At 60.2% G+C, this 12,416-nt stretch overlaps 1 protein-coding gene across 1 annotated transcript; it reads left to right on the forward strand.

Moving 5' to 3' along the window:
* Positions 1-11,271, forward strand: INKA2 (inka box actin regulator 2). The gene is made up of 2 exons (XM_054564718.1): positions 1-91; positions 10,149-11,271. Exons 1-2 carry the CDS (start codon positions 35-37, stop codon positions 10,992-10,994), a joined length of 903 nt encoding a protein of 300 aa, XP_054420693.1. The 5' UTR covers positions 1-34; the 3' UTR covers positions 10,995-11,271.
* The last annotated feature ends 1,145 nt before the right edge of the window (positions 11,272-12,416 follow it).

Consider the following 12,416-nt stretch of genomic DNA (forward strand, 5'->3'; position numbering starts at 1 on the left):
CTCTCTGGTGGAGCCGAGCCCGGCGAATGGGTGCATGAAAAAGGAGAGCGGGGAAATGGACTGCTATTTGCGCCGCCTCAAACAGGAGCTGGTAAGAGAGGAGCGGGAGTCGAGGCGGGGGGTGGGGGGGCTGCTCCCTCCGATCTGTACCTGGCCCCGCCGGACCCCGGGGGCCGGGACGCGCGCGGGAGGAAGCAGGCCAGGGAGGAGAGGGGAGATGCGCACCGGCGGGCAGAGGACAGGGCCTGTCCTGAGGGTAAAGGGCCCCAAGGAAACTTGAAGCAAAGATTGTGTGTGTGTGAGTGAGGTCACACGAGCAAGTGACAGAGGCCGAGCTAACCAAACCCAGATGGAAAGGTGCCCGGGGACCCTTACGGAGAGGAGAGGGCGCACACCGAGACGGACAGACACGCGGACGGAGTGGGACCTAGGCACCCGTGCAGAAAGAGGGGGACGCGGTTGGGGACGGATTGTAAAAGGTAAAGGGATTTTAAGCAAAAACAAACTAACTCATAGACACAGGGAAAGAGAAAAGAAAGAAAAGAGCGGGACGCAGGGGCCCGGCTGCCGGGCTGCTCTGGGCGATTGGGGGTTCGTGCGGCGGTCGGGGCGCTGGGGAGGGTGCGCAGGGCGGAACCCTGCCCGGGGCAGGAGGTCAGCCGGGGATGGTCGCTCGAGGGGAGCTGGCACCGCCTGGGGCCCCCAACTCTGCCGGGCTTGGCAGAGCTGCCGTGGCTGCGGGGCCCGCTGGGCCGGCTGTCTGCCCGGACTTGTCTGCCAGCAGGGAGGGGGCTGGCAGCTGGAATGGCGAGGGAGGGCCCCGCGGGGAGGAGGGACCCGCCTGGCAGATCGCGAGCGGGAGCTGTGGAGGCTCAGCCAGATGTCAGGTCTGGGCTTGGGGTGTGCGGAGGGAGCGTGCGGGGGCGTGGGTGGGTGCAGGGGCTGGGCCTGGAAGTAGCTCAGTGGGGGAGGAGGGTACCCAGGTAGGGGAAGGGTGCTGCTAAAACTCTGGTGGATTCTCATCGACTTCATACCCCTCCGCCCCAACCTGCCACCCTGCTCCTTCAACCACCAGAATTCAGCCGGACTGTCCACCAGAGCCTCTCTTGTGCCTTCGCCTCTGCCTCTTTTTGTCCCTTTTAGTTCGTGTCACTTGGAGTGGACTTCTTAGCCTCACTTTTTCTCCCCTCCTCCTCTTACTTTTCAGAGACAGGGGCACTCAGGCTCACAACAGCCGGCCTCGACCAGAAAGAGCCGCCCGTGGCTCCCCAGACTCCACACTTCCCACTGGGGAGGGGACGTGGCCGCTGTGCCAGAGGCCAGCTCTGGGCGTGGGCACTGAGGGGTGCAGGTGTCCTCAGTGCACTTCCTGGGCAAGTGGGCCAGGCACTCTTCCTGTCGGTCTCACTGCAGGGCCTGCCCGGCTGGGTCAACGGTCACTTCTCTGATGCTTCCTCCTGAAGGCCTTTTTTGTGGTGATAGATGGCAAAGTAACCCAGAGAAATGTGTCTGTGGTTGAGGGACAGAAGAGTCTCCATCATGTCCCCTCCCAAAGTTTTTGCATACCTCCCGGGTCAGTTTGGGATGGCTGGCCCCGCCCACTTGGACACAGTTCTGCCCTTTCCCATGCATTTGTCCAATAGCAGAAAGAAAGGTCAAGGTCAGCACAAATGATGTCTGAAGTCCAAGGCCCATGCTGAGAAAAGAATCTAACAGAATCCTCTTTTTATGCTTGGAATCTGGGACCACACCACCCACCTCAGGATCTGCCTTAATAGAGGGTTTGTGGGTGTTCCTGGCATGGGCTTGAATTTTAAAATCCTACTGATTTGCATTTTTTTGCAGCACCTTAGGTGGGAGGCGGTGAGGGGAGGAAGACGGAGCCTGTGGGTGCCAGGAGAATAAAAAAGGCAAATAGGAATCTGCACTGAGCTGAGCTCGAGGTCTTGATTTGCACCTTCTCTTGCCAAGGGCTGGAGCCCCAGTCCCCAGGAAGAGGAAGGGGAGAGGCCGAAGTCACCCAGCTCCCCCTGAGCTTTCATTTGGCCCTTTGTCTGAGCAGTTCCAGCCTTTGACTCTCTTGGAGAGGAAGCCAAACGCCTGGCCTGGGGCCCAGAATGACACTCAGATGGGAGAGCTCCGCACCCTCGCCACCCCCCACGGGGCTCCCCCCCCTCCCCTCTGCCAGCTGCCCAGAAAGGAGATGGCAAGCAGAGTGACAGGCAGAGCTATGAGAGTCGTGTTCACTCCCTGACACCTCAGCCCAGTGCTTGGTTCACCAAGCCGAGGCTCAGTGCCTCAGTTTCCCCAATGGGAGTGAAGGAGAAGGCAGAGCTGAGTGAGCCCACGCTCAGCCCGTGGCTTCTTCTGTAAGGGCCGTGGAGATTGAAGTCAGTGCAGCCCAGCTGTGGCTGAGATAGGAGAGTGTTGGCTTGTTTGTCCCTCAGGTCTGCCATGAGGCAGGAAAGGCATACAGTCGGTTTGTGTCCTGAGTTTGCGGGTGTGTGTGCGTGTGTGTGCGTACACGTGTGCATGCATCCCAGCCAGAACCTTCCCTGCCGCCCAGGAGGACTGGCTTTGCAGTGTGTACCCAGGAATGGCACTTGTGGCATACCAGTCAAGCTCGACATTTATTCCACTAAATTCCTTCCCAGAAGTGCTCATCTGCAGACTCTGCGGGGGAAAGGCCTGGAAAGGGGAGCATTGACGGGCTGTGAGCTGGTCTCTGTCGAGGGCGTTCTGCGCTCCCCTCCTGCGCCCTGGCCCTGTCCTTGGCCCAGAAAATCTAGACAAGAAGAGTCTGTTCCTGAAAACCAAAGTGGCAGAATTCCCCAATTTCTTGAAGCAGAATGTCTGCACTGTAATGAGTGAGCACGGGGCGGCCGGGGAGGCTGAAGGTTTGAGGATCCTGGCTCAATTCCGTTGATGGTCCGTGTCTAGAGAGCTGGCCTTTTGGCCCTGCCTGGAAGGGAACTGGGATCGGGTTTCAGGGACAAAATGTGGCAGGAGAGTAGCAGCAGCTGACACACTTCTTCATTAGGATGAGGGGCTTGGGGGCCGCAACTGCTCAGCAGGGAACACATCTCTCCCCCACTTCCAACCGCCAAAGAGGGGCCCTGCCTGGAACACAAGGCCTTGGAACCAGCTGTTCCTTACATACTGCTCCCTCGAGGGCTTCTAACAAAGGGGTAGACACAGCTCACGGGGGAAGCAGATGTAAGATGCTTGCAGGGCGTTCCTGTGAGTTCAGCTCAGTACGGAGCAAACGAAGCGCATGAAGGCTGAGTGATGGGGGCTCATGGAGTACGGCCAGGCTGGGAAGGCTTCCTGGAGGAGGAGGAGGAGGTTGACGGAGGCCAGCTCTTGGAAGGCCCACGCTAGCCGAGGGAGGGCGAACCCGCAGAAGGACTTCCTTCAGGCCAGGGAAGGTCATCCCAGGACAGCGTGGTATTCCTAGAGGCAAGAATCTAGCCACTGGTGGCCACACATTCAGGAGGTTCTGGCATAGGGAGGAGGGCTGGGGCCCAACGGCAACACAAGGAGGAGAAAAGACCGTGACAGAGCAGAGATGGCGGGAACAGACTTGGGCTCTTGGTGGCCAAAGAGCAAATATATAGAGGCAGAAAAACGCCTTTGCAAAGGGCCTCACAATGCATTCTCCCTTGATATTTAGAGCCGGGGCAAAGAAAAGCTTGGACTAGACAAAGTGTGTGTGTGTGTCGGGGGGAGAGGGGGGTCAGTGGGAAAAGCTGTGGCCCGAACTCACATCCTGGCTCTGTGACCCTGGCCGATGACGTAACCTCTGGGCCTTGATTTTCTCATCTGTAAAGCGGGGTTTTGAGAATACTGACTTTATACAGCTACTGAGAAGATGAAATGACAATGGAGGTAAAGTGCCTCCCCAATTGTATGTCCTTAGCGTGTAACACAGTGCCTGGTATGTGGTAGGCATGTGATAAACTCCTGATCATAGAATGATGAGACTGGGGTGTATGAGTTATTCATTCGCGGAACACGTCCACTGAGTTCATACTGTGTTTAAGGTACTTTACCACACACTAGTGCTGTAGTTATAAATATAAACATTGTAGTTATAAATATAAACAGAGACACAACCTGCCTTCAGGGAACTCACAGTTAATAAGAGAGATAATAACATTTATCAATATTACCATTTTTGATATGACAAGCGTATAATGTATTATGTCATTTAATTGCCGAAGCAACACTAAGAAATTGTACTTCCATTGTTCCTGTTTAATAATTGAGACGAGGGAGGTTAAGAGGCTTGGCCAAGGTCACAGAGCTCACAAGCAGCAGCACCAGGATTCCCATCCGCCAGTCGGGGTGCAGAACTCCCTCCGAGCCGGGGGACGGATGCAAACCTCTGATGCAGTTAGAGGAACGGGCTCGCGAGGAGCGCAGTTCCGGGCTCTGAGAAGGGAGAGGTGGCTTCCAGCGGGGGGATCAGGGAGAACTTCGTGGAACAGGTAGCATTTGAGCTGGACCTCACAGGATAAATAGGGATGTGAGCAGAAGACAAAGAGATTTCCAGGCAGATAATGAAACTACGTGAGCAAAAGGCCCAGAGATGCAAGTAATGAGGATGTTCGAAGACCGTCTAGTTGGACGTGTTTGAAGACTCTCTTGCGTTTGGCTAGAACATTGGGCGTGTGCGGAGAAACAGTGGGCAATAGGGTTGAAAGAATTGTTGAGAGCAGACGATGGGGTCCTTGAATGCCGCGCTGAAGAGCCTGACCCTTTCTATACGCACATAGAGCAGGACGCGCTGATGAGGCACGCCGTGGGCTCTAGGGGGTAGGGTGGGGTGGCCATGGGGAGGGAGGAAATTGAGGCAGAAGGATGAGGTAAAGGCCTAGGAGAGGAGTCCGTGCAGGAGAGTTTGAAGGCCTGAGCTGGTAAGGAGAACAGGGAGGTAAAATCTCGAGGTCCCTTGGGTGCCCAGGGGACTGGACTGACTGACTGCCGGGGACAGGAGCTGAAGCTGGTTGCAGAGAAGTGCTCGGTGAGGCGGAGAGGCTGCTGCAGGGGCAAGACTGGGCGCCCTTCTCGGTCGGCCTGCCTCTTGCCAGGGCACGTGGCCCCCACGAGATGACTCAGTTGGGAGAGTGGGCTCATCCATTTTACACTTCCTCTTTTCTTTCCCATTCTCCCTCTCCGGGTCTTGGCAAACTTTCCACTTTACCTTCCTGTGGAGCGTTCCAGCCGAGAGCCGGGGGCTGTGAAGGTCCCCATTCACTGGGCTGGAGAATGGGCCACTTGGCAAGAGCAGGGCTTTTCCCATTTCCGGCCCTGAACCTCCTTCTAGCTTCCAGAAGGGCTGAAAGGAACAGTGTGGGGAGCCTGGTGAGTAATGGGGGGGGGGGGCGAGGCAGGCGCACTGCCAGGTCCACGGGCAGAGCTGGAGCCCATGGCAGAGGGTTCCGGCTGAGCCGGGAGAGGGAGAGACGGGTGGACGGAGAGCACAGCTGTGGGGCCCGTCAGGGGCCTAGGCGAGGGCCTGGGAAGGGTCCTGAGGATGCCCTCCCATCCCCCTCTCCTCCCATGCCCCACGGGCCCAGCCAGTGCCGGAGCAGGGGGCTTGCTGCCCACGGACAGCGGACCCCACGCTACCCCTCGAGGGCTCAGGCCTCGAGGTCCAGGATGCTGGGGTTGTCCCTTCCCAGCCACATCGCCCCCTTCAGCCCCAGACAGCCAGTCTCTCTCCCCTCCTCGGATGATTCAGGGAAGAGACGCCTTCATTGGAAATGAACTGAGTTGGGTCTTGGAGTTCCTCCAAGACTTCATGTTCTTCTCCCTGTATGATGGTAACTTTGCACGTCCCACCGACCGTCCTGGTTTCTTTTCACAACAATCCCACGAGGCTGAGAAGTCAGGGATGCCGATGACATAGAAAGCCTGCTGGCCTGGAGGGAGGGCCCGGCTTGGGGGCCCGGTCGGCCTGCAGATGTGCCGTGTCTCCACTGGGGGCGCTCAGGGGACGCTGGGTGGGGCTCCCCGGCGCAGCGAGCTTCAGAGAGTGGCCATCTGCCTCTGGCTGGCGATACGCACTTCATCTCAGTTTCTATATAAATACTTCTATAAACAGTAGATTTCGATAAAATATGAAGTAAGAGACTAGGCCGTATGTAGATACGGTGAAAATCGAGGGAAGCCTAGGGAAGAATGTTTGGGAAGAAACGGAACCTCTCGGCTCCCGAGTTCTGAATCCCTTGAGCCGTATCTCCGGCCTGGCCACTGCCAGCTCCCAGTGCAGCTGTGAGACCAGTCCTGGCTACGCAGAGGGCCCGGGCCAGTGCTACCACCCCCACAGAGCGGGGGGCGTTATCATTTTACAGACTCAGAACCTGAAGCGCAAAAGGCTGGTGAGCCTACCCAGCGTCATGTGGCCCAGATAGTCAGCCTGACCCAGGCGGGGTCTCAGACCACAGCTCGGGGATCCTGCAAACCCCAGGGGGCGCCTGGCGGCATCAGGCTCTAGCACAGGGAGGGACCGGGCTGGTTTCAGCCACAGCGAGAGAGACTAAATTCTGAGGCGAAGGCAAATTTTAGAACGCAATATTTGGAGGCTCAGGAAGGGCGAGCGGTGGAAGATGGACATGGGGTGGGTTGGAGGGTGGATGTGAGGAGCGTGGGGGGACCTTCTGTGGCCTGTCTCAGAAAGGCTTCCCACCAGCATCCCTGGGATCGGAGAGAGGGAAGTTCTCAGGAGAGAAAGATGGAGGTGGCTGTTAGATCGTTTCCCACTCGGACTCCATTGGGTGTGATTTGGTCCCCGTCCTGAGCCAAGGACCTGAGCCACTGGGAGGCCAGAGAGGAACGGGTTGGGATTTGGGGCCGCTAATTTCCGGCCCGGGGTCTCCTCCATTGCCCCACACCACGCTGCTGTCTCTTCTCCCTCTTCCGTTCCTGAGGAAGGAGAAACCCTGGGATCTGAGAGGGTCCCACGCTCCGGACAAGACAGCAGCCTGCCCCTGGCTCTTTCTCCAGGGGTGACATCATCCCCCTCGAGGGTGGGAAAGGCAGCTGCCCCGCAGTGGGGACCCAGCTGATGCTCCTGCTGCCGGTTCCCACACTCGGGCCTCCCGGGCTGGCTGACAACGGGCGGGAGGATGCCAAGGCGGCCCCTTCCTTCCCCTCTCCTTCCACCATGAGGGATGGGGGTGGGAGAGGAGGGGCAGGACAAGAGGTGCGTTCCTCCCGGTCAGACCAGGTGGAAGAATGGAATCCTGTCCCTACGCTGCCTTACAGTCCACTGAGGGAGAAACGTTCTGGAGGCTCTTAGGAAGTCTTCAATTAAGATAACAGCCCCAATGCCCCTCTAGGCCACTCGAGGTCACATGCTGCCCCCCCCCACCCCAATCCCTCCAAAGCTGTGCGAGGGAAGAAGTGTTATTCCCATGGTAAAGAATAGGGAAATTGGAAAAGGACACTTAAATAACCTGCTGAGATCACACAGCTATTACCTGGTAGAGCTGGGATTTGAACCCTCCTCTATTGGTCTCCAGAACCCAAGATCTTAACCACTGCAGAATATCATTTTCCATGTGGGTGTCGTTTCAGCTCTTGTTTACCTAAATGGGGCCTCTGTTTTATGGGCAGCGCTGAATGCATACGGACCCACACATTCATTCTCACTGGAAAAAGGCACCAAATGTCAGCATTATTTCTGAAGGGTTTTCCATACTGGACGCGATTGAATGGGGTCGTTTCATTCCTCCCGCTGCCTCCGACCCGGGCCGTGGGCAGCTCTGGAAGGAAGCCGGCAAGCTCAGGCTCCTTGCCTCTTGGCGAGGTGAAGCCCTGAAACATGGCCCCCTCTCCCTGTGTAGGGGGGTCCTGTCTGGAGGCAGCAAGCAGTCTGGAGGGATGATTTGGGGTATTCAGTGGTACACAATATGTGTTTTATGGGTACGTAGCAAGTGCAAGGGGCTTCTGGGTAGACACGGCGAGGTCTCAGTCCCTGCCTTAGTCAGTAGATGCTCAACAAATGTTGCCTGAGTGATGGAGCATTTAGACACCTGGAGGAGCGGGGACAGGCAGGGACAGGAGTTGCAGGACACAGGGAGGAGCACATCGCACAGCACAGAAGAGGCCTGACAGGAGCATGGCTACGCCCCTGGGGGTGGGGACCCGAAGCTGAGGGGTAAGTGCCGCGACCAGAGGTGTCGGGGGGGGGGGGCTAGACCCGTCTGGTGGCTGGAAGGCCTTCTAGGCGGCTCCTGCATTTCAGAGGGTGGGGAGGCAGACGTGAGGCCTGGGACGACAGGAACGGGGCACTGGGCGGGAAAGCCAAACGCGGCCCTGCAGTCCGAGCTGGGGTGGGGAGGAAGGCATTGTGGGTGGGGGGGAGGGCGGGAAGCGGGAAGCCAGAGGAGCAGTTTGCTGGGGGAAAGGCCTGGGGGCATTGGTTGAGGGCTTAGCATCTCCTCTCACTCTGCTCTGGGTCTTCCCAGCTGCCTCCCCCGAGGAAGGGGTCAGGGAGGTGGAAGTGAAGAGGTCGGAGTGAGGGGCCACCGGTAAGCGCAGCCACCCCAGAGGCTGTGTCTCCTGCTGTTGCGGTGGCCCCGTGAGCACGTGCTTGTCCAGACAGGGGCCGATCCCAGGGCGGCCGGGGCCCCGAACCACCACTTCTTGCCGTGTCTTGGGGAAGATGCCGAGTGGGGCACTGCCCCACTCAGCCAAGGCCTCTTCGCCCCCAGGGACGGCGCACCCTGCACTGTCAGGCTCAGGAGCTCCTGCCCCCCGCCCCCTGCACAGCCAGGGCCAAGGTGGCAGGGGAGGGCTGACCCTGAGCCTGAGAGTGTGGCCCTGCAGGGCCTGGTCCTGTGCTCCCAAGCCCTCCGCCCCCCACCCCGTGGGCTTAGCTCCGAGCATCAGGATAAGGCTGGGAGGTAAGATGATCCCCACGGGTCTCTGGGGGGCTTAAGAAACAGATGGTCCCCGCACAGGAGGTTTGCCACTGGTAACCTGAGCAGATCTGGGGCGGGAGCTGGCGGGACCCAGGCAGCCTGGGCCTGGGCACGGGAACCTCGTGAATGTTATCAGCCGAAGCATCCCCTGCCCGGCCTCCCAACTCGGCCCTCACCCAAGTCCGTCTCTCAGCCCCTTCCAGCTGGCACCCGGGACGCGGGCCTCAGACACCCACAAAGGGGCTGGGGAACTGGCCCCCAATGTCCCCACTCTTGGCCAAGGCGGCAGCGCCAAGTGGGCCAAGAAGGCAGGAAGAGCCCTGGAGCCAAGTCCAAGAGCAGCTGGGAGAGGACAGGTGCTGGAGGGAGAGGAGACTGGGAGAGCTGGGCAAGGGTTTCCGCTTCCCGACCTTGTCTGCCCCCCATCCCCCCTGCGGGGTGGGCGGCACAGAGCCCTCCTCAAGCCCAGCCCCCGCTGCCAGCCAGCCAGAGAGGGCTGGGTAGCTGGGACTGGGTTTGGAGAGAGATGTGCCGTGTCTGACCGCGTCCAGCCCTGTGAGCCGTGCGGCCTCACCCCACCACGGTTAACTCGCTTGTTCACACGAGAACAGTGACAGGTAAAGATGAAAGGAGGTGGGGTGTGCGGAGCCCTCAGCGCCAGTCCTGCTACACAGTAAAGCGTCGTTGTCCTTGTCAACATCGTCATCTCAGGAAGGCTCGGGGGCGTGGAGAGGGGCACAGACGCCAGAGGGGACAGATGTTTGTGCCCACCGCCACTCCGTGCGCCCTCACACTGATCTCAGCTCACCTCTCACTGGGTCATCTTGAGCAAGTTACTTAAGGGCCTCCGTTCCCTCCTCTGTGAAATGCGGACAGAACTAGGCACTCCTTCACGGGGTAGCCGGGCAGGTTAAACATAGATTAATTTATACACACGCGTCTGCACATCCACCCACGGAGCAACGGCAGCACCTGCCATGCAAGCGAGTGGCTGTGACTGTTATTCCGTCATGCGGCCGTCCCCGTGTTCAAAGCCGTCCCCTCCCCGCCCTGGCCTGCCCTGCACTAGACTGTATAGACCGGGCAGGGTCACTGGCAGGCTGCGAGGACACGGGAAGCGTGCGTTGGGGGAGGGGGATCTCGTTCGGGCGGTGAGGGGCAGCCCCCACCCCGGCCCCCGCGGCTCACCGTCCTGGCTCTCCCCTCCCTCCGCAGATGTCCATGAAGGAAGTGGGCGACGGCCTGCAGGACCAGATGAACTGCATGATGGGGGCGCTGCAGGAACTGAAGCTGCTGCAGGTGCAGACCGCCCTGGAGCAGCTGCAGATCTCTGGGGGCGGTCCTGCCCCAGGCTGCCCTGGAGGTCCCGGGACGCCCCCGCCGGAGCCCCCTCCATGGGAGGGTGGCCGAGGTCCCGCCAGGCCTGCTGTCCCTTCTCCCTCCAGCCAACCTTCTCATGGGAGCAGCAGCAGGTGTCCACCCCCCAGGAGTGTGTGGGGGAGGGAGCTGGCAGCCCGGCCCAGGACACAGCCACCAGAGCCCCAGAGCTGTGCCCGGCAGCGGCCAGAGCTGGCGGAACCCGACGACTGGACCTCCACGTTGATGTCCCGGGGCCGGAACCGACAGCCTCTGGTGTTGGGAGACAACGTTTTTGCAGACCTGGTGGGCAACTGGCTGGACTTGCCGGAACTGGAGAAGGGCGGGGAGAAGGGCGAGCCCGGGGAGGCAGGGGAGCCCCAAGGAGAGAGGGGCCAGCCCCGTGAGCTGGGCCGCAGGTTCGCCCTGACAGCCAACATCTTCAGGAAGTTCCTGCGCAGCGTGCGGCCTGACCGGGACCGGCTGCTGAAGGAGAAACCAGGCTGGGTGACACCCACGGCCTCAGAGCCCAGAGCCGGACGCTCGCAGAAGGTCAAGAAGCGGAGCCACTCCAAGGGCTCTGGGCATTTCCCCTTCCCAGGATCGGGGGAGCCCAGGCACGGCGACAGCCCCTCTGGCGGCTGCCCCAAGGCCCTGGAGGCCGCGCCCTCGGGCTTCGATATCAACACCGCTGTTTGGGTCTGAACCCCTGAGGCCAAAAGCTGACTGCACCCGAAGGGCCAGGCCCCAGAGCTGGGCCTGGGGAGGAGGGCGGCGGCTGGAGCAGCTTCCAAAAGCCGGACTCCAGGTTCCTCTTCCCCAGGAAGGAGGGAAAGGAGGCGAGCATGTCCGGAGCAGGAAAGACAGCCTGTGTTGGGGAGAGGCTGTGCGGGCCCGGCTGGTGGGGGAGGTGGCCATGTGCCTGTGTGTGTGGCTCACTTTGGGGCTGGAGGTGACAGCAGAGGGTGTAGGGGGAGGAGACCAGGAAACCGTCTGACATTCCTCACAGCCCCCAACGGCCTCATTCGAACATTCTGCATGGATTAGGGCGCTCGGCCTCAGGCTTCCCAGAGCGGCCCCCAATAAAGACCCCCTCTCTCAGGGCCCCCAATAAAGACCCCCTCTCTCAGGGCCCCCAATAAAGACCCCCTCTCTCGTGTCCCCAGGACTGTTTGCTCCCCTGGCGAAGCGCTGCCCCAGGCACAGCTGTGGCCGCAGCCCCCCACCCCCGCCTCCGCCCTGGGAGTGGAAGAGCAGAGGGACAAGCGCCCACCCCCGCGGTGCCCGCTGCCTCTGGGCTTTCCGCCGGTCCCTGGTTCCTGAGAAATGGCTGAATGAGGAGTGTGGGTGTAAGGAATACTTGGGGAAGCCCCTTGTCTTTCCAAAACCACAGGAAAGATAATATTTGTGGCACCTTGAAGCACATTGGAAAGCCTTTTCATCTTCATTGTCTCCTTCATAAGTGAGCGAGTAAGGCAGGTGCTGGCCCCACTTTGCAGAGGAGGTGTACCCCTCCAGGGACACGCCGGCGGTCCTGCCAGGGAGGACTGAGAGCGGCAGCTGGGCCCTGGAGCCACGCGCACACGGCCCCCCAACACCCAGTCTCAGGCCCTGCACCCCCACCCAGGACACAAAACGTGTCCATTCCCCAGCGAGGCCGAGGCATGCCCGGGTGCTAGAAGCACTCATTTTCAAATCCCGAGCTCCATCGCTGGCCTGGCTCTGCTCAGGCCTAGTCCAGGGCCTCATCTTCCCACCTGACCCAGAACCGGCCCAGGGGCGGGGCAGGGCCCCGAGCCACAGCTCTGCTCCAGCAGCCACGGTGGTGGTGGTGGCGCGTGGCCCAGGAGTGAGGCCACCCCAGCCGCCCCCTGGCAGCCACCAGCCCGCCTACTCTGGCCGGGAAAGCCTGCAGGCTGGGGACAGACAATGCAGGTCCCTGTTTGGGCCAGGCAGCCTGGGAGGGCGCACCCTCTCCTCCCCACCCCTCCCGCCTGATCTGCCCTCGGCCTGATGGGAGGTGACAGCTGCAATTAGAGGCAAGACGCCTTCCTGCCCTCAGAGCATTAATAGCAAATTGGAGAAGAAAAATAACAAGAGAGGCTCTTCCTGCATCCTGGGCCCCCA

This window comes from Pteronotus mesoamericanus, unplaced genomic scaffold (assembly GCF_021234165.1).
Source record: "Pteronotus mesoamericanus isolate MK-2021 breed Mesoamerican mustached bat unplaced genomic scaffold, CSHL_Meso_final scaffold_99, whole genome shotgun sequence".
Taxonomy (NCBI): domain Eukaryota; kingdom Metazoa; phylum Chordata; class Mammalia; order Chiroptera; family Mormoopidae; genus Pteronotus; species Pteronotus mesoamericanus.

What these genes read in the sequence shown, in the direction of transcription:
- INKA2 (XM_054564718.1), top strand. Translation starts at nt 35, where the DNA reads ATGAAAAAGGAGAGCGGGGAAATGGACTGCTATTTGCGCCGCCTCAAA. An exon ending in GCCGCCTCAAACAGGAGCTG is followed by an intron (nt 92 to 10,148) that starts GTAAGAGAGGAG and finishes CTCCCTCCGCAG; the next exon opens with ATGTCCATGAAGGAAGTGGG.